Here is a 22,796-nt window from a genome sequence, read left to right as displayed (position 1 = left end):
TGAGTCACCAACGAGCTGAGTGAGTTTCAGCCACGCTGTTAACTCTTCCACATGTCACTCTGCTTGGCCATAGGTTGGGAGTAAGCAGAAATCAGGTTTTAAGTTCTCTTCTACCTCAAAATCATTAAGACTTTGAGATTCATATTTTTCCCCTTAAAAAAGTTTTCTTTGTAATGAGGTAACATGAAACATCTGTTTTTTTTCAAAGCCACAAGAATCTCTCAGAAGTTGAAGGTTCAAAAGCTATTACTGTACTTTCAAACATTACACAAATTTACAGTATGCATACAAAAGAGTAGGACAAAAATGAAAATATAACTCAATTACAAGACATAAAGAGTTTTAAGATAATGAGAGAGAACTATTGCTAAAATACATTGTAAGCAATTATAATCCAGCTTCTTTCACCTAGTGATATTCTTATTAAGTTACTTCATGGCACACCAAGCTGCTAATTATATATCAAAAACACACGTAAATCTGTTATCAATATTAACAAATTTGTGACAAAATTCACAATTCTGCAACCAATTCTTGTTTAAAGCAATTCTATCAGTCTAAATGCTAACTTCTTTATATGTCAAGTACACCTCAATAAAGCTGGGAAAAAGACTAACTTCTTTTCATCTACCAAAACAAATGAGCTATGTAAAAGGGATATGCACATTTGGGTTAAGAAGTAAAATTGAAAAAAAAAAAAAACATCTAGTTTTGGTCCCCACCAAAACCACACTATAAGTACAGGAAAGAGATTTTTGCTTATCATCACCCACAAAGACCGGGGCGGAAAAGAAGCAGAGATACCAACAATAGAATTTTGAAGCTAAAACAGCATATGGACAAGTAGCAATTGACTTTGCAGATCTGAAAAAATCAAATCCCAAACTGTCATGGGAAAGCTAAAATCCAACCTCTGTTACACCACATAGTGAACAAGCAACTCAGAGACAGGCAGCCGGCTCTCGGGGAGGCTTCTAATAAGAGGAACTCGGAGAAAACTGGGGGAAAACACTTGGCTTCCTCGATCCTCTCCTCTATTTCATGAGTTTAGGCGATCACTTACTCCTCTCCCATCCCTGCAAAAGTTTAAAGATCTCAATTTTGAAGGGGGTTAAAACAGAGAGTTGCTGAAAAAACAGCTTACCTAAAGCTGAGGGATTCAATGACCAAGTGTACACTAAAGTCTGAGACCACAGGTCTTAGCCTCGTGGGCTTCAGCGTCCAAGCAGGAGGCCAGAAGACCCTTCCCTGAGGAATCAGACCAGCTCCAGAACAAATACCAGAAGATATGGACCTGGGGACTTTAAAACGAAGGGCCCATCCAGCTGACCCTTCCGTGACGCTTAAAGTCAATAAAGCCCTACCAGGGAGTTCAGAGTTCTAGTCATTATTTAAACTCCCACAGTAAATTATGAGCAGACAGCCAAGAATTACTAGATATCTGAGGAAAGAGTTCAAATATAAGAGCAGTTTTCAAAGTTTCTTTCCTCCCCATATAATCTATTTCCTCTAACTTGTTTTGTCTGTTTTAGTCTGTCACTAATATCCTTAGAACAATAATATATTGCATCTATGAAACAAGAAAAGGATACAATTGTATAAAAGAAACACCCAAATAACAACCCTCAGAAATGGTCTTGATAACAGGATTGGAAAATAAAATTGAGATAATCTCTAAGAAAGTAAAGAAAAAAGGGAGAAAGAGATGGAAAATAAGAAACAGAAGAATATTACAGACCTAGTTCAGCGGTTCTGACAACTAAACAATAGAATTGCAGAAATGGCAGGGGGCTGGGAAGGAGGGAGGGAAAGCATCAAAGAAATAATTCACATACATTTTGTGGAACTGAAGGACATATTTGCATGATTAAAGGAGCACAATGCGTGAAAACAGACCTACACCAAGCAAGACGATCATGAATTTTTAGAACACTAAGAACAGAGATTCCGCCAGCCTTCAAAGAGGAAAAGCCAACAGTCTAGGGCAGAGAATGAGGATTCAGAAAGGCTTCTGAATTCTCAAGAGTAAGAATGGAAGCAAAGAGTCAACAGGGCAATTATAGACTTATCAATCAAAGTGAGGATTTAATAAGGACATTTTCATTCCTGCACAAGTTCCAAAAATCTACCTCACAGGCGAGGGATATGGGCAACAATATAAAAAGAATAATCAAAGAAAGAAGAAAACATGGGACTACAGGACACAAGAGATCCAATACAGAAGAGAGACAAAGCCTCCAGGATGAGAGGGAAGGCCGATCCCTGGGGGACAGCCGAGCACCAGATCCATCAGCATAACCGGTCCAGACTGAAGCAGTGTGGCTCAGACGACACTTGTATAGATGCCAGTCAACAAAAGATGCTTCCTGGTATTGGCCATCTTTCAAATGCCCAGCACAGCTGGTACTCTCATCTGTGCTCATCTCGCGGCAGGCTAATGAAATGCCTGCTCTCCCTTCCCCTCCATGCCCACAAAAGTATTCTGCTCTGACCCCCTTCTGAGAGCAAGAGCAAGGTCCTGGTGGGCTTTGAATCAAAAATAAAAAGCAGGCTACTCCCCCAACCTAGCTGATGATTCAGCAACTAGCCCTGGCAGAGGCCACAGGACTCACTTATTACCTTGCCCCTGGCTCTCCCAGAGGAGGGTCCCTGCTCATTCTCAGCGGGACCAAACCTCAGACTCTGTGACCCAGAGGCTGTTTATCTTTTGAGAGCTTTTTTTTTAACAAAGACAAATATTATCCTTACCCTTCACAACTGAACTTGGGCTTGCTACTCAGTTTTTCAAAACTGTATGTTGCTTAGGAATATACACAGGAGATGGAAAAACTATGGAGAAAAGCAAGGGAATAATTAACATAAATGTGGGAGAGAGAGGAGATTTCAACCACAGAGGCGCATACAGGGACTTCTAACGTGACAGTGATGTTTATTTTTCAGTCTTGATAGATGGATATCCACATACACAGAGCTGTTTAATTATTTTTAAAAACAGACATAATGTATTAAAATACTCTTCTTTATGCTAATACATTCTATACTAAAAAATATTTTAAGTAGTAAGTAAATTCCTGTTTAAATCAGTGAAATTGTTTTAATATCTTGAAACACTAAAGGAACCCCCAAAATATTAAGCCTATGTGGAAAGTTACGTGAAATAGGCAAATTCTATATAATTTACCAAAGCTAATACAAGAAGAAATAGAAAATACGACTAATCCTATAACTATTTTTGCTTAAAGTTGAACCCATAATTTAAAACCTTCCTACAAAGAAAGCATCAGACCCAAATGGTTTGCCAGTGAATGCTACCAAACATGAAAGAAGTAGTATTCCAGTTGTACACAATCTCTTCAAAAGAATGGAAAAGGAAGGCACACTCAGTAACCTCCATTACGAGGCTTCCAAATCCTGACAAGAGCATTACAAGCAAGGGAAATGACAGGTTCCCCTCACTCATCACACAGCCATAAAAATCATAAACAAAATATTGGCAGACCAAATCCAGATTATATAAATATACACATATGTGTAGGCATTTTCCAGGACTGCAAAGATGTTTTAACATTCAATAAAATATATAAAATTCAACATAGCATCTCAATACAGCAATAAGTATGTGATAAAAATTCATCATCTTAGCAAAATGAACAAGAGAAATTTCTTAATTTGATAAAGGATTTCTACAGAAAACATTTAAGAAGCATTGTATTTAATGGTGAAACAATTAAAAATAAACTTTCCCTCTTAGGTTGAACATAAAACAAAAATTTGCACCCCAGCATCACTACTTCCATTCGACATTATACTAGAGATTCTAACCAGTGCACAGGACAAAAAAAAAGAAATGTAAGAATGGTAAAGAAACCCATAAAACATACAATATTCACAGATGCTAGAGATTATATACTTAGAAACACGCAATATAATTTACAGATAAATCATCAGAATCAAAAGAAAAAGTAAGATTACTGGATATAATATGCAAAACCACCATATTTTTATGTACTAGGAAGAAATAATTATTTTTTTAAAAAATACCAATTTAAAACAGCTTCAAGAAATCTAAGCTACTTAAGAAAAAATGTAGTAAAATATATATGCAAGACCTCTACACAGAAACCTGTAAAATATTCAAATACATTTTAAAACACTATATTTATAGATTAGAAGATCCAACATCATCAAAATTGTCTATTCTCCCCCAATGAGCCAATAACAACTCAAAAAATCTTGAAGAACAAGGTGCAAGAACCTACACTATCAAATATTAGGAGTTATTAGAAAGTGAACTAAGTAAGACAGTGTTGTATTGGCTCAAGGATAGACAAATAAGACAAAGTAAGAGCCCAAAAAGAGACCTACACACATTGGACACCTGACTTGATACAACAACGGCACCACAGAGCAGTGGTAAAAGGATGGGCTCATATCACACAAACATAATAATCAATTCAAGGTGGATAGGGACCTAGATATGAAAACAAAATAAAAAATCTTCCAGAAAATAATGGAGGAGAAATTCTTCATGAATGTGGTATTTAAAAAAGATTTCTTAAACAGGATAGAAGTACCAATCATAAAGGCAGGGCTGGGTACATAATTTGCAGGACCCCCTTCTTCAAAAATTATTAAGAACTGTAAGAAAGCAACAACAGAACATTAAACCAAGTGCGGGGCCTTACAGGGCATGGGGTCCTGTGTGACTACACAGCCACATGCCCACAAAGCCAGCCCTGCAAAAAGCTAAAAGACTAATAAATTGAACTATGTATGAGGAGGGACCTCAAAAAAACTAAATTTATTCAATATTTATTAAAAATTATGTATTTATTCTTATACGTTTAAACTTCAGTCATCTTCAAAGCATTTTCCACTTGATACCATATACCTATCAAGACATTTTTTTCCACTGCTCAAAATAGCTTTTGAGCTCATCGATTTTGAGGCCTTTCAGTGTTTCTGCTGTTTTTTGTTTCACCTCTTCCACGTTGGCAAAACCTTACCCTTACAGGACTTTTTTTCATCTAGGGAAACAAAGAAAAGTTGCCGGGGTGAGAGAAGATAAATACGGAGAGTGGGGCCACTTTGACCATGCCATTTATGGTCAAAAACTACTGGACACTCAGTGCGGTGCAGGCAGATGCACTCGCAAATCACCCATCCTGAAATGGGCAAATGCCTTGAAAGCATCTTCAAAAAAAATTCACTGAAGCCAAATGCAGCCTCTCACAACAATGCCAGCTGGTGCACTGATACAGAGGCATTCCTAGAACACTCACCTAGTGGGGGAAGCCTGTATTACAAGCGGCCTGCCGTCCGGAAGATAATTCTCTTCTTTTGGGTCCCCCCTCGTAAAAAACTAAGACCTGTTGTTTATTAAATGTCACTCTTAAGAGAGTGAAAATGCAAGCTATAAAAAAAAAAAAAGTGAAGAAAGCATTTGCAGCACATATATCTGACGAAAACTCGTATTCAGAATACATAGACCTGAAACTCTGTATTATGTCCTATACATGTTACAGATTTCTTATTTTTCCACCTATAGTCCAATAATATTACAAAAGTATCAACCTAATTGCTAAGAAAAAGTAGAACCATCTTACATCACACTGTATGGTGAAAAGAGTAGACTTTTGAGACATCTATGTTCAAATTCCATCTGAAACACTTATCATCTGTGTGACCTTAGCAAATTAAACTTTCTGAATCTCAGTTTCCTACAAAAATGTGCTTAAAGATACATACCTTTTTGGAATTGGCAGAAGGAATGTAAGTGATGAACAGTTACAGCTGCTACCATTCTTATTATCATTAATTTTATTATTACTATTAAATTGGTTATACAATGATTATCCTTAGATGAATGGTTAAACATAAGGGGAAAATCTGCTCTTCTATAAGCAAATATTGATCCTGCTCTTCTTATTCCTACCCCAGTTTTAAAATAAAGTGATTCTACTAAAAGGCTTGGTTAGGAAACCTTAAAGTCTAAGCAGTTATATCAACTGTGTTAGAAATAAAAATGATCCAGTCATTTTGGTTCATAATCCCCAGTAACTTATGATTCTCATTTCAAAATTATATCCCCCTTGGTGTATTAACAGGAAATAACACATTTTAATAAAATATTAAAAGTTTTATTCCATACAACGTTATGAAAAAGGGAAGTTACTTATGGAAAGACCTATAATCATGAATCCATGAAAAATAAAGGTTATCTGGATATTTTTATGTGTATGTTGTATTCGAATGCATCACTGCCAATCACTATTAAAATGAAAGTTCAGTGTGACAGTTAAATCTCAATTCTTTAGACCTTTTTTTTTTTTTTTTTTTAACGTTTAGACAGAGAGGAAGGAAGGGAGAGAGTGAGAGAAACATCAATGTGTAATTGTCTTTCACACGCCCCGCACTGGGGACCTGGCCTGCAACCCAGGCATGTGCTCTGCCTGGGAATCCAACCAGTGACCCTTTGGTTCACAGGCCAGTGCCTAATCCACTGAGCCACACCAGCCAGGGCAATTCTTTAGAACTTTAATAAAACATATTTGTTACATTTACCTTGAGTTGACCTTGAGGAAAGAGGTAAAAAAGTACAACTACTAAAATCAAGAATTTAGTCACAATCATCTAACCTCTGGAGATCTATAAGGGATTTAAAAAAAAAAGTAAAACAACTATCTAGTCAAATTTCTAATACTGTCTATCTACATCATAAAACAGTATCATATGATGAAAATGATCATTTTGATGCATCATTTCTTAACAAAAAACATTGCTTTATTTAAGAGTTTTATCATGAAGGTGAGAATTGAACTCCCGATAAAGAGTCATTAACCCCATATTGTCTGAAGTGCAAAACCCTGTCTAGAATTAGAGACAAACCCTAAATACATGGGAAGTGTGCAATCACCAATTTACAAATTAAATGGTGCTGTGGACACATTTTTCTAAGACGACATAAATGCTGGTCCTTTCATCAGGGAAGCAAGTTCAAATTCTAGATGATTAACAGCCCTTGGTAATTATTAGCCCACGATCCTGTGCCAGCCTGACATTCTTCTCTGTCTCCTGACACCGTCTTTATTCCCCCTTACACTTTCCCACATATCCAAACTCCACGCATTTACTTCCCTGTGCTTTTAACTTCTGGTACAAACACCAATAGGTAGATGAAACACAGTTGAAAAGAGAAAAATCAAAATCAAGATATGTTAAAATAAGAGGAAAATAATAACATTTTTTTACTGGGCAATTGTGAATCAATCAGAATCCATGAAAAAATGTCAAGTGCTTATAATGCATGCCAATTTTTTATGACTAGATATGTGCACATCTATAGCTATATCTATGCCCTCCTTCTATAGCTATTTCAGACAGCTGGCTCTGGAGAAAACTCTCTTTAAAAACAGTCTACTCAAATACATTACTCCTTCTTTACAGACCATTATATCATTATGATAATCGCGCAGCATTGTATTTAATACACATTATGTTGAAACCTTGTTTAGTAAATAGCAAGAATAATAATTTGGGTATAACAGTGCTATCTTAAGAGAGAAGGAAGAAAAAATAGTACTTTTTTTAATGATAAACATAAGAATAGAATGTAAGCCATTAATCTTATCTTAAACTAACAAAGTCCTGAGAATTGTTTTGTGAATAGAAATACACCTTAACCGGGAATTTAAAAGAAAAACTCTAGGAGGTGTCACTTTACATATAAAATGTGAGAGTAAAGGAACAAGAAAAGGCAACTTTCACATGCACCTAAAAAGCTGCCACAGGCGTTTTAGCAAAACACTTCACTGGGGCCTATGTTTACCATACCTGAACATACTGTTCTGCCATGCTGCATGTTAATAAAGAATACAAAACAAAAATAGGGAAATGTTAGCAGAATAAAACATAAAACTATTGCTTGGAGAATTATAAAATTAATTCACAAGGTTTAATACATGGTATTTGACATGCATTAGTAATTTAACTATTTTTAATTCAATTAACAGACCATGCATCTCTCAGTTATAAATGGATTATCTACTAGATAGGCTTACTTTGTTAAAATATTTTGTCCTTTTCAGGTTTCAGAGCAAGTTGAAAGATCCTGTTACATGAGTCTCCTCCTTTCAAATTAATTTTTAACTCACTTACTAACACAAAGAGAATAAGAAAACACAGACATGCCTTTTAGGTTGTATCTACTTGATGCTGTTTTTAAAATAAAGATTTTAGTTATTATTTAGCATCATGTAAAAATAACCAATGTCACAGTGAAGTCCTACCCCAAATCTAGAATAAAACTAAGTTTGTGATGTCAGACATGTAACATACATTTTAACTGAAAAAATCAGAAGCTGTACGAGTTACTCACAGTTCTTAGCTCTGAGGGGATAAATTTCCATTTAAAACTTTTCAACAGATTCAGAAACATAACAACTATTGACTCAGCTCTCGCTAACATTCCAGTTGCATGTGGCCCACGGGCTAACTGCACTCCAGCACTTACTTCTCTTCTGCGACACAGCCTGCAAGCATGCAGTCACAATATCACAGTTCCTCTGGACTTTATGTACGAGCCTGTCTTTCTGCTTCAGCTGCCGAAGTAACTTCGCCGACTGAATACCAATCCTGTACTTAAGCTCTCGAAGGATCATCTTCAGTTCATTAGTGTCTATGAGAAAAGAAAATTTAAAATAAACACCCTGAGAAGAATACGAATGCCAACATGATGCTTTTTAAGTACCTGGAATACCTAGAATACCTACTTAAACCAAGTAATTCTGAGTTCTCACATGGGATTACATACACCTAGTAAGTGAAAATATTCTGATCACATCAGTCACTCATCCATTTCATCTCTGTCCATGAGGCAAATACTGTAAAATCAATTTTATCCTGTAATATGTAAGCAAAACTCTTACTTTTACCATATTTGGCTCTGGTTGCAAAGCTGCCTTTCATTGCTTGAAAACTGGCACGTACATTTTGTATCATTCATGTGTTCAGAGGCTAAGCTGCAAGAAAAGAATCTTTTGAGTCTGTTACATCAATGATAAACCTAATAGCTGAAAACAAGAGTTTTTAAAAATATTCACCTTTGTTTGTAAATAATCAGTTAAAAGTAAGTAATACTGCCACATTTTCTAAGGCAGATAAATGTGAAAATACGGGTTTTGTTTTAAATATAGTCTTCCAATCACCTGACTATTAGGCACAGTATCTCATCTTAGAGACTCAGTAATTTTTCAAATATGTAGAAAATACATTTCCTTTAAACAGATAAATTAAAAATAATTCTACATTCATAAAGCTAATATTCTCAACAGCAGTGTTCTACAAATGAAAAAAGACCTGGGAATCAGAAATGCCAACAATTTTTATATGAATCATCATTACAATTTGGGAGTTTTGTTGGTCACACTTGATATTCTCATCAGTCATCACAGTGAGCGGAAGGCAAGTCCTCCGCTCAGCCCGGCATTGGCCAGGCCCTCGCCAGGGATCCTGCATGGAGTTTACGTGTACTATGTTGAAAATGATTTGGAGAAATAAGAGTGGATCAGAAGAGAACAAAAGAAATGTTCAAAAGTAATAAAAATACTTCAGAGGTCAAAGGAAGTGACCTTCTGGGGTCTTGTATAAGAAGTGCAGGGAGGTGCTTTAGCTGTTGTCACAGCTGACCACTTCATTTGGAAAATGCCATTTGACTTTGAGTTAAGAAGAACTTCTTCAGACCAACCACCTATCTGTGTGATCTTAGGCAAGGTAGTGCTCCAAGTCTCAAATTATGCCTAGAATACAAGATTATACTGAGAAACAAATGTTAATGGTTGTTATAAATGTTAATATAAATAGGACTTAAATAAGAATAAGGAATGTCTATGAATATGAGAACAAAGACCAGTTATTTCTCTCACCTTGAGTTCAAACACAATGGGATAAAATAGTCAATAAGAGCTCACTTGGGTTAAATGAAGCTCTTTGGGTTCTAAGGACGACTAAATATGATAACAAGCAACCAGAGGAGATCAGAGGCTCTTCATTCTTGGATTCCTTCAAGAGAGCAAATGTCCCTCCTTTGAATTATTAAAAATTTTCCTTCTTGAGGTAGAAATATCATCATCTTGCATTTAAATTATACTTTCTTCCACAGAGTCATTTTCAGTGACTCTTTGGGCACCTACAGCTCAGTGGGTCTCTGAATCACACATAGTGTCAATACAGGAAAAAGCTTTAGAGTTGAGTTTGGAAATTAACAGCATTATTTGCTGGTATATAAGCATTTTGAAGACAGCATAGTCTTCTTTATCTTTGCATGCCCCACAGCATTGGCTACAGCTCCTAACACAGTGTTAAATAAACAGGAAAAATGAGATCAAATGACAGACAGTGGACAATTTCCTCTCTAAGGAATTTGAGCACTTTACACATTAACTTATATAATTCTCACTACAACCCTCTGAGGTAGGTGTTATTATTATCCCTACTTATAAGTGAGGAAAGGGATGCAGAGAGATTAAATAGCTTCTCTGAGGTCACACAGTCAGTAAGGAACAGTGGCAGGATATCGACTCAAGCATTCTGACTCCAAAGTTCATCCCTTAAGGAAAACACTGAGACAGGAGCTTAGATTTCCTGAGAAACCATTTTGGTGCCTCAAATAAATAAAGAACCCACACATGCTAAATATGTAAAAATAGCTGCTACATTGATGCTACAGCAAAATCTCTTAACAGAAAGAAGAGCAAATTAATACACAAGTTGTCTGCATTATATGAGACTCCTACTAGGTATTATGCGGAGAGGTTTTTTGACCCTGAAAAAAATCAGGTAACCTAATAAGCTGTAAAATTAAGCAGATGGATGTTATAATATGGCACCTTGGTTCATTCTAAAGGGCTGACTACAAGAAAAAGTTACCAGACAACTAACCATGCAATAAGACTGAGACTTGAGCAAAACAGATTCTTAAAGGTCTTAAGAATGATTACTGGAGTGGTCATTCATCTGAAATCCACTTGCAAAACTAGACTGTTACTTCCTCACACATTAGTTTGCCAAATTCCCTCTTCCAAAGGGAAATTACTAATCCTCCAAATTTGCTCTGTAATGAAAAGTGAACAGCCTTGTAAAAACAGAAAGCCAAATCATAATTCTTCAAAGTTGATTTTGTTGGATTTTGGAAGAACTATTGCCCTGTGGAACTCTAGGCATAAACAGACATTCTGAGAACAGCCAGATAATCGTATAAAATGAAGTGGTACAACTCCAGCAAAGTCCCAGGAAGGAGAAGGAAGGTGGAAGTCATTAGTAACAATCAGCTGGGGGGAAAAAATTTCACTAGGAAGCCAGAAGAGGAAGCTGAAAGCTGTTTACATAGATTTGATAAAGCAGACAGAATTATTCCTTTACTGGTTAGGTTTTGTTTTGTTTGTTTGTTTTTTTTTGTTTTGTTTTATTTTCTGGCAACAGCTAGTCTGATTTTTCACTTAGAAGAGACAATATATCATTCTATAGTATGCATTCTCTCTTCCCCCCCCCTTCCTCTGGCAATTTCGCACAAGGACATAAATTCAAAAAATGTGGTGGTGGTTGAGCATCCGTTTTCCACACCTTACTTCATTTTGTAAATCGAGGTCTTGATATACCTATTTTTAAAAGACTGTAATAATTGTGTTATTGCCAGAAAGACAAACTATTTATGAGCAGTTGGGGCGAGGGGCGGGGAAATCTCAATTACGACGCAGCCTGAGAGTCTGATAACAAAAGAAACACCAAATTAGCCTCTCCCCCTGAAAACCGAGGCCATTTCCGACTGACCTCTCCAACAGAAGGTACCTGCCAGCGGTTAAATTCTGTGATCACGCCCGCACTCTTGGGTCCTCCACTAATAAATAAAAGGCCCAGCTAGCGAGCGTCTTGAAACCAGACGTTTGGCAGAAATGGAATTCACACGTTCAGCTTGGAAACCGCATTATCGAATTATTCTGCCTCACTAGTTAAACACTATCCAACCGGTGGCGTGACCAGGGAGGCGGATTATTTTATTTATTGTATTATTTTTTTAAAGCCCCAGGCGCCTCTCTTCTCCCGGCGCCCTCTGGGACTTCACACACACTTATCAGAAACTCCAAACCAGTCCTCGCAGCTGTTCGGGACCAATCAGACATTAGACGGTCTCGCCCCTCTGAGACCCCACGAACACATGGGGTAGGTGGAGACCCGCCGCTGCGGCTTCAGCGGATGCTCCCCTCGAACCGTCGAGGGGGGTGGGGGTGGGGAAGACGAGAAATACGTCTAGTCATGAATCCGTGACCCTGTGGACACCAGCGACAGATCGAAGGAGACCCTGCACACTTAATATCCGCGCGCTTGCCCGTTCCGTCCGGGGGCGCCCAGGTGAGCACGGGAGCCAGGGCAGAGCCGGCAGGGGCCGGCTCCGGGACGCCCCCAGCCCAGGATCCCCCCCGCCCAACCCGGCCCTCACCTTTCTGCTGCAGGTACTGCCTCTGGTGCCGCAGGCTCGGCCGCTCCTGAAGCTCCTGCAGCACACGGGAGCCGCCGGCGCCGCCGCGCCCGCCCAGGACCACGTCGGAACCGGAGGCCTCAGTGGAGCTATCGAGGCTGTCGCGGCGCCGCTGGCGGCCCCCGGGCCCTCGGCCCCCGCCGGCCGCCTCCTCTTCCTCGGTGCAGCTGTACAGCTCCGTTAGCAGCCCGCTCACCAAGGACGCCGTGCGGCTCGTCCGACCGCCCCGCGGCTCGGCGGGCTCCGGATCCTCCTCGCCCTCCCAGGAATCCCCACAGCCCCGCGGCGGCCCCGCGGGGAGCGCCCCCGGCTTCGATGCGGCTCGAGGCGCTTCAGGAACCGCTTCCTCCGCGACGTCCTCCGGCCTCGCCTCAGGCTCTGGAAGCCGGATCCGGCCCCCGTCTGCGGGGAAGTCCTCCATAGCGCCGAGCGCGCGGCGGCCCCGCTCCCTCAGCTCCCGCCCCGCCGCGCCTGCCAGTTCCGGGAGGAGGCGCGGCCTCTCCCCCGCGGGGTGCCCTCGGCCGGGCGCGGCGCCAGGGGGCTCCGGATCCCCCAGGCGTCTAATCTCCCCCGGGCCGGCCTCAGAGTCACCGCCCCTCGGCTCCGAGCCGGGAGGAGAGCGGGGTGGCCACGGCGCTGGACTGCTCGGGGACACCTGCAGCAGGTGAAGCCCGACTTCGGCCGGAGGGGGATGGGCGCTCCGGCCGCTGCTACCTTCGCTTTTAAGCACGGGATTTACCGCAAAAAGAGAGCAACTCCTGCATCCTACTCAGCCACCAGCGAGAAGTACTGCTCGGGAGTGTTCTGAACGCCAATCAATAGACAAGAGGCCAGGAGCGCCCTTCTTCGCAATTCTCAGCCCTTCTCACCTTCCCACCAGATCTGGGCGTCCTTCAAGGTGTTCTTAGTTTGTTTCGGACAAAAACTTTTATGAAGCCCTAGCATCTAGTTGAGATTTAATAATGCTGTGAACTTAAGTGAAAAATAAAGTACTGGATTAAAGTCAACTAATTTCCTGGCACAAGACCTAAGGGAGAATGAGGGTTTAATAATTGCCCACAAGATGACCAAACTAATGAACTGATGTAGCTGATTCTGATAGTAGACTCAAAAGTTTATATGATATCCTTAGAGATGTATGTTTGCAGAAGTCCTCAGTAGGACTCTGAGGTACTCCTCCACTATAGATACTTTAGCAAATTTAATAATAATTGTCAGCATTTTTTAGTGTTTTTGTGCCAGGCACTGTTCTTTCTAAATGGAGCCCGGGGCACCATCTCACTTTAACCCTATAAAGCAGGTATTATTTTTTTAATTGAGGTACAATCGACGTATTACATTATATTAGTTTCAGGTGTACAACATAATTCGATATTTGTATATATGGTGAAATAATCACCGCAATAAATTAACATCCGTCATTATGCATTGTTACAAAGGTACCATATTTGTCGTGTATAATGCGCACCTTTTTGCCCAAATTTTTGAGAGAAAAATAAGGACATGCATTATACATGGATAGGTTGATTACATACCATGGATACAATAATTCCATGTATAATGTGCACAAAAACCGTGGGTGTGTATTATACACAGCAAAATATGGTAAGTACTATTTTATCCTCACTTTTCAGTTGAGGGAACTGATGCACAGAGAGTTTAAATAACTGCCCGTTCACAAAGAACAAACTGAACTTTTCTCAGAGCCAAAGTCTGGCTTTCATTATGGATAAAGACATGTTTTGTTATGGATGAATATATGTATTTGTCTATCTCCTAATACTATTAAGAACTTGCTGTATTTCTAAAAGAAGCAACAATGTGCCTAGTGAACAATGGTGGTGCTTGATGTTTGTTTAGCACACCTCTTACTTTTCAAGGCATTTTTGTAACAGAGCCTTAGCCTACAGGTAGAAGAAGCCTGGTGTCCCTTGGCACCTCTATCATAATACATGTAAACATAGAGTAAGAACAATAGGGCCCTTTTTGAAATTGGAGTTAAGGAAAGTAGAAGTTTTAGAAGTTTTCCCTTAGGTATCCATAACTTAAAATTATACTAGAAACATTGTATAACTGTGTTAACTACTACTGTATCCATTTTTAAATGTATAAAAAAAGGAATGGGATTATTTATTATTTTGTTGGGGCTTTGCTTTCTTTGCTTTTTGGGGGAGGGGGCGGGACTTCTTTCCCTATTGTCTCTGGCATTGAATAGAGTCCTGGGAGCATTCCTTCATATACCAAACTTTGCAACAAGTAGGACCTTTATAAAGGGAAACACTGAAATTGGATCTCTTTTCTTAGTTGACTTCCCAGCCCTTTCTCTCTCTCTCAGCCCAGTAAGAGATGTGAAAACTGCTAGTCTTCAGCACTGGTCTCATCTATGGTATCTCTATTAAGATGTATAGATTAAAAAAAAAACTCAAAATGAGCTAAAGGAGATGATGAAAAAGACCAGGAAAAACAGCAGGTCATTGACAGTCAACATTTCTACAATAAATTAATCAGAATTTGAAAAATATGTCCCATTACTCATCATTATCAAATTACCTTAGAAGAGGAAATTGATAAAATAAAACTAAAAAGGAAAGCAAATGCAAGGTCCTTGCACTTGTTAGAATGATCTTCCCCCAAATACCCATATATGTTCCCTTATTTCCTCCTACTATTCCCTTATTCCCCCTCTCTTGTTCACTTTTTTACCATAATACTAACTACTGCCCAACATACTATATCATCTACTGATTTATTTTATTATGTCTTCTGCCATTGTCAATCAGTTTTGACTAAGAACTGCAAGGCAAACAAAAGTTTTACTTGGGGGTCTTAAAAATTGCAAATCTAGAAATCACAGATTTGGGTAGAAACTCAATGTGTTTTGAGGGGAGAAAGAAAAACAGGGTTTATAAAGATGGGGAAAAAAAAAGGCTTTCAAAAGGATTACATAAATTGCTTTGAAAGAGCTATGATTGGAGCCAGCAAGCCAACATACACTATGCTATCCATAATTCATTATTTATATCCATTTCTAGGTGAAAAAATTTCACTTTTAAATAGAGAGTTTAGTGACACAGCCAGTTCCAGAAACTGTATCGGGATGTAGCCATTTGGTTTAGCCCAGTTCAAAAGTTCAGTTTCACATGGAAGGAAGTAAGTTAGCTCAGCTTCCCAGAGTCCTCCCAGCTCTCTTTTAGATTGCTCTCTTGACAACATCAGCTCCATTTTGCTGTTTTTCTTTCACTGCCCCCTTTTCATTAAGATCTTTCCTTACAAAGCATCAATGATCAACCATTGAGAAATATCGTTGGTCTGTCATTGGAAAAGTGACATTGATCCCTCTTCTCCAGGAAATGTGACCATATGTCATGTCCCATGTGAAAGAGACAGTAGCCTTCTGAGTGTACAGTAAGAGAGTTTATGCCCACATTTGAGCAACAAGGAGGCTTATCAGAAGCAGAGCTAAGTCACATATTCCTCAGATCAAAAGTTCCTTTGTAGAGGTGGTTTCAGTAGTGTGTTGAATATTTGTGCTACAAGAATTTATTTGTTGTAACACCTTTAGGCATTGGGCTACCATTATTCTGGTAGTGGCTGTTAGTTGTCATTTGATGCACCCATTAAGACACCTAACTGAGGCAGTGAACAGTATACTCACAAAAACCAATATGATTAAGTCCTGTACTGTAGAATGAAACCCTATTCCTTTAGGCAGCCAGCTAAATAAGTCTGTCCAATCCTAACTTACAGAAAAATGTTCTGTCCTTTCAAGAATTTTAATATTTTGTTTTAGAACCTCAAGCTATTGTACCACTTTACCTAATTTGTGAGCACAGAAAACATTCTTTCAACAGGGCATAAGTACCGCCTTGGTGGGCAGCTAACACCTACAGAGCCCTGTGGTTTTGTAGTGCTGTTTCAACCAGACTGTCCATTATTACTTGTTCTCCAGGAGCAGTTGTAGTGCATTGAATATTTGTGCTACAAGAATAGAAAGATTTCTGTTAGTCTTTTCTAATTCAGCGATTTCATACAATTAAAAAGCTCTAGTGAAGGTGTATACCCAAAGCCAAGGACCAAAAAGACCATGCCCAAAATCCCAATTCCATCTGATCGTTTTGGTCGAAGTTTATAGACAAAAGATCCTGGATTGAGGATAATGGCAGAGGAAGGGGGAGTCTTTCTGGTGACAGTATCAGGCCCTAACATTACAATACTATATCTGCCTCACCATCAGGTTGACAAGGTGATATATATTTGCATCACACACAAGAAGAAACCCACAGTACCTTCAAGTGACGCCGTGTAATTAAGTCCTTCCACTCAGACATGAAGGGAAGTAGTACATCCTATTTCTGAAGAAGGAACTTCAAATCCTTCATATACTGGATGGTCATAATAGTTGTCAACCCTATTAGAGTTATCATGAGAATAATTAAAAGACCACCTAAAGAGAAAGAGAAAACTTGAGGTTTCTTTATACCGGGGTCAGGATCGAAAGGGTTCGATTGTTCCAAGTTTGCAGACTGGAGTCCCCTAAGAGATAGATTTTATCTTTTTTACACAATACCAGATAGTGGTCTATGGGAGCAGGACATTTGCTTTCCAGGAGTGAGTGGCATTATTCCTTGAATTTTCCAGCATTAGAGAGTCACCATAAGGAGTATTATAGTGGTTGCTTAAAGCCCATTGAGTTGTGAACTCACAGTTGTTTAAATCATACAAGAGAATATAGTTACACATTTTTAAAGGGACAAAAGCCAAGAAGAGTATGACTGAACCATCTACACTTTCAAAACAGATAGGCAAGTTTTATCAGTAAGAATCCAGGCTATATTTATGGATTTCCTTGGTGGGTGGGAGGACCTTATGAATAGATCTAGCTACAGAAAGGTCACATGTTCCATCATTTTTTGAGGTTTGAGAATTAGAAAGGACTTTAAATCTGGAGTTATGTCTAGTTAGGTTTTGTAAGCTTTCAAGGTTTAAGGGCCAAGCCACTAATTTTAGTTCATCATGAGTAGTGTTAGCTCAGTTGCATATCCAACGGTCAGTTAGATTAGTACTGCTGGATAATCATTGGATAGCAGGAACAAAAGGGTGTTGAAGGACAATTAGGGTAGTCACTGCAGTGAGCAGACATAAGAATCTGATTATGTTCATCTTAAAGTCAGACTAAGAGCTAGGAAAAGGAAGAATGTTTTCTCAAGAGTTTCATTCAGGCAAAAAAAAAAAAAAAGGTTATGAGAGCAACACAGGCGGTAAATGAAACAAAGGTGCTCAAAGGGAAGAACAGTGCAAGGGTTGCTATGTGGAATCATGTATGACTGACTGGTCTGGCCCAAGGCCTTGGGACAGCCATCTACATCAGGTGCTATCTGCTTCAATCTGGGAATAAAAATTCTAATGATGATCTTGGGTTGCTCAGAGATTTTCAGCTTAAGATCTTCAGGAGGCTGAGATGATCACTCGGGTGTGGGTGTCCTTTTTAAATGAGAAACATGAATCTACGAGTCAATACCTTTAAGTTTAGCAACACAAGGGTTAGTTATTATAATACTACCTATGACCCTTTCCATTGGGGTTGAAGGGCATTTTTATGGAGATGGCATTTCCAACAGATGTAATATCCAGGTTGGAGATGATTATTTATAGATCTTTGCCTCCCAGGAGCAAGCCGTGGAAAGATTGCTCTATGAGTGGGAGTCATAAGGGCACTTAAATGTTTTTTACAGGAAACAGGGGGTCTCACTTCAGCAATGGAGGTTCATACATTCCTTGATCTAACCTCATGAGTCTTCAGGTAATAATTTTTAAAGGAGACAATTTATACTTGCTAAAGGGAGCAGATCTTAGGTTGAGCACTACCAAGGGAAGAGCCTTAGACCAAAGCAGATTAAAAGACTCCGTGGATTTTTGCCAATTGATTTTTGATTACCCATTAGTCTCTTCTACAAGACCAGAGAACTGGGGATGATAAACACAATAGAAATGTAAAGTCGGCCAGATCTTACAAACAGATTGTACGATTTGTTTCGTGAAAATGAGTTCTCTGGTCACTATGGAGCCCTGGGGGCATTCCCCGAGGAATTTACGGCTGAGGCTGTGGCTCTGCAGCAGGAGAATGCTTCCACCCAGTAAGAAAACATACAAATCGTTGCTAACGCATATTTGTACCCTTGGGAAAGGGGCAACTGAATAAAGTCCATTTGCCAAACTTTAGAGTCCTAATGACAAGGGAGCATGCCCAATAGAGGTATGAAGGGGCTTTTCAGGGTTGTGCTTTGGGAAGATTTGGTGTTTGGGGTCTGCCTGGGAAGCTATCTATGGAAATGGCTTCCAGTATTGCTTTCCCCCATAAAACCATTTTGTCAGCATTCCAGTGAGTTAAATCATGTACGTATTGTAATAGGTGATGTTCTATGCACTCAGAGAGGAATGGTTGGTTATTGGGACCTACCCATAAGTTTCTTTTGGAGTCACGTTTATAGCCTTGTTCTCATAATTTCTTTCTATTTTGTCAAACAGCTAAATGATCTACTTCCATGGTTTTATCTTTTAAATCTCCACTTGCTTCAGCCAGTAGCATAGGTGCTTCCATTAGGGGCTGAGACTGGCTTGTTGCTTAGTTCTGTAGTCTTTTTCTAATTGACTGGGCAGATAGACTAACTTGGGGATTTCAAAAGAGCCTCAAGTTAGCAGGTTTAGCTGTGTATAGTCCTGGGTAATTATGGTTAAACAAGATAGAAATTTGCAGGATAGGATCTCATAATTTTAGTATATACATTCAGCAGGAGTTCTAGCAGGTGGATCTTCAACAACTGTTTCCTTCGAAAGTGAACATCCCAGTTTTCAAAAGACTGACCATTCACCAGACAGGTGTTGTAAATCACATAGACAAAAGGCTGGCAACAGAGGACCCCCAAACAAAGCCAGAATCTCAACCAAGGCAGATGGTTCAGATCTAGGGGTACTTACCACAACTATATGGATTTTCACACCAGTAAAGTATAAGTGCCTGAAGGCAGGAATTTTGTCCATTTTGTTCACTGATGTATGCCTGTAACCTAGAACAGCCCCTGTCACATTATAGGTGCTCAATAAATATTTATTGAATTGATTACCTGAATTAATAAAGTAAAAACTAGTGATAGCCAACCAATTACCAACTTTCCTAAGAAAAGTGCATTCCATTAAATAGAATCCTAGAAGTAGCAAAGAGAAGCTTATTTTTGTACACTACATGACTGCTGCCTGGTGACTGGAAGGGTATAAGAGAGAACCATTGACTTAATAAAACAGGATTTCAAACTGATCATGAGTAAAGATAATAGCTAAGATGGTGACACAGGTAAATATGGCTCCCCTCCTCACACAACCACATCAAAATTACAGCTAAATTATAGACCAACCATCACTCAGAACCATCTGAAATCAAGTTGAATGGAAGCCTGGCAACTACAGAATTAAAGAAACTACATCTATCCAGATTGGTAGGAGGGGCAGAGACACAGAATGGGCTAGTTCCACAACCATGTGTGGTGGATAAAAATTTGGGAGAGATCCCTTGGGAGCCAGGAGTCCCAGCCCCACACCACACTAGGCAGACCAGAAAGATAAGTCCCCATAACTTCTGGCTGCAAAAACGAGCAGGGACTGAGTCATGGAAGAAATTTCTGGAGTCCCAAACATTTTCCTTAAAGAACCCACACACAGACTTACTCAGACTCACTCCCTCTGAGCTCCAGCAACAGAATAGTAGCTTGAAAGGCACCAGAGGCATACAGGGAGGAACTGAAGTGTCTGGCATCAAGGTGAGAGTTGGGGGACAGCTTCCTCCTAGATAGGCCAGCAGAGGCCATCATCCCTTTCCTGAACCCTCCCCTGACAGAGCCACAGAGACTGCAAGTGGGTGCCATATCTGAGACTCCATCAACCTGATTAAAACTGTTTGGTCTGCCCTGGAGATCCCCTGATGCTGCTTCCCACACCCCCTCCAAATACAGCTGTTAACAGTGTATTTTTTTCATGTGAATGACTAGTCTTGGCTCATGCTTCACAACTTCATAAATCCTATCAAACAAGCAACAGCCAGCCCTAGTGAGCCCCCAGCCCCTGTACCTCTTGCTAAGTGGGCCCAGGCCCACCACTAGCAGCAGCCAGCCTAGATTCACAGCTTGGATTTGCCTGGAAATCTCAAAGCCCAGCACAAGTAGCAGCCATCTCAGATTGCTTTGTATAGCTCAGGCAGGGTGGCCCAAGCAAAACACAGGTCGGGGCTGACTTTGGCCTGCACCATCCAGGAAACCCTAGGGCCTGCACACCCAGTGGACAGCTGTAGACACATCAGAGCAGCACCAGCCTTCCCCTGAACAGCTGACCCTCCAAGAAGGGTGGAGGTTGGTGGTCAGTGGTCACAGCCAGTGATTGCAGCTGACTGGCCTGAGTAAATTCCTCCCATTGACCTGCCAACAGCAACCAAGGCTCAACTACAAGAGGAGAACTCATTCAGCCCACATGAAGGGCATACCACAAGTACCTAGCTTGGGTGATAAGGGAGGCTGTGCCACTGGACCCTTCAGGACATCTACTACATTAGGCCATGCTACTAAGACAGGAAGTCATAGCAGCTCTACCTAATACAGAGAAACAAACATAGGGAGGCTGTCAAAATGAGGAGACAAAGAAACATGGCCCAAATGAAAGAACAGATCAAAACTCCAGAAAAAAAACTAAGCAAAATAGAGATATGCAATCTATCAGATGCATAATTCAAAACACTGGTTATAAAGATGCTCAAGGAACTTAGTGAGGACCTCAACAGCATAAAAAAGATACAGTCAGAAACAAAGGGCACACTAATTGAAATAAAGAACAATTTACAGGGGAACAACAGTGGAGTGGATGAAGCCAAGAATCCAATCAATGATTTGGAACATAAGGATGCAAAAGACAACCAATCAGAACAAAAAGAAAAAAGAATCCAAAATAACCGAGGACAGTGTAAGCAGCCTCTGGTACAATTTCAAGTGGTACAACATCTGCATCATAGGGTTGCCAGAAGGAGAAGAGAAACAACAAGAAACTGGAAATCTATTTGAAAAAATAATGAAAGAAAACTTCCCTAATTTGGTGAAGGAAATAGACATGCAAGTCCAGAAAGCACAGAGAGTCCCAAACAAGATGGATGCAAAGAGACCCACTCCAAGATACATCATAATTAAAATGCCAAAGGTTAAAGATAAAGAGAGACTCTTAAAAGCATCAAGAGAAAATCAGTTAGTTATCTACAGGGGAATCCTCATAAGACTATCTGATCTCTCAAAAGAAACTTTGCAGGCTAGAAGGGATTAGCAAGAAATAGTCAAAGTTATGAAAAATAGGGACCTACAGCCAAGATTGCTCTACCCAGCAAAGCTATCAATTAGAATGGAAGGGCAGATAAAGAGCTTTCCAGACAAGAAAAAAACTAAAGGAGTTCATCATCACCAAACCATTATTATATGAAATGTTAAAGGGACTTATTAAGGAAAAAGAAGATCAAAACAATGAACAATAAATGGCAATAAATGCATATTTATCAACAACTGAATCTGAAAGACAAACTAAGCAAATGAGAAGAAAAAGGGCAGAATCATGGATATATGCAGAATGTTTTGATGGTTGCCAGATGGGAGGGGGGTATGGAGGAATGGATGAAGAGGTGAGGGGATTAAGATATATGAATAGGTAGTTGCAGAATAGCCATGGGGATGTAAAGTATAAGAAGTGGAGTAGCCAAAGAACTTATACACATGACCCATGGACATGAACAATGGTTTGGGGACTGCCTAAGGGAGTGGGGGGTGGAGGGGAGCAAAGGGGAAAACTTGGGACAACTGTAATAGCATAATGAATAAAATATAATTAAAAATAAAGATAATAACTAAAATTAAATTTACTATGGCTAATTATGCTACTGTTAATAATCAGTATTTTAATTTGTTGGAATTTTAGTTTTAATATTTAAATAACAACACCACTTATGCCAATATAAGGTCCAATGTACTGCATTATATTTTCAAAGAGCTAAGAAGCATCTATTTTGAAGTTGAGTACAATTTACTACAGTCTATCAAATTCAACCTATGTAAATCTAGTGTACAAGTTACAGACTGTGAACATTTAAATTATTTCCAAACCATATCAGGGTCTTGCCAATAACCTTCTGACACCCATTATACAATATAAAACTACTTTAACAAGATTCTCAACATTTTTGATAATT

The 22,796-nt window shown here is 39.5% G+C and overlaps 1 protein-coding gene across 2 annotated transcripts in view; it reads right to left on the bottom strand.

The window, feature by feature from the left end:
- TBC1D30 (TBC1 domain family member 30) overlaps positions 1 to 12,953 on the bottom strand; it is a 77,661-nt gene extending 64,708 nt beyond the window's left edge. For both annotated transcript variants that reach the window (XM_054580044.1, XM_054580043.1), the window contains exons 1-2: positions 12,494 to 12,953; positions 8,513 to 8,677 (exon numbers count right to left, since the gene is read on the bottom strand). In XM_054580044.1, coding sequence (XP_054436019.1) covers positions 8,513 to 8,677; positions 12,494 to 12,953 — 625 coding nt within the window. The remainder of the gene's footprint in view (positions 1 to 8,512; positions 8,678 to 12,493) is intronic.
- Between the last annotated feature and the right edge of the window lie 9,843 nt (positions 12,954 to 22,796).

This window comes from Pteronotus mesoamericanus, unplaced genomic scaffold (genome assembly GCF_021234165.1).
Source record: "Pteronotus mesoamericanus isolate MK-2021 breed Mesoamerican mustached bat unplaced genomic scaffold, CSHL_Meso_final contig_56, whole genome shotgun sequence".
Lineage (NCBI taxonomy): Eukaryota > Metazoa > Chordata > Mammalia > Chiroptera > Mormoopidae > Pteronotus > Pteronotus mesoamericanus.
This window is presented reverse-complemented; position numbering and strand designations above follow the sequence as displayed.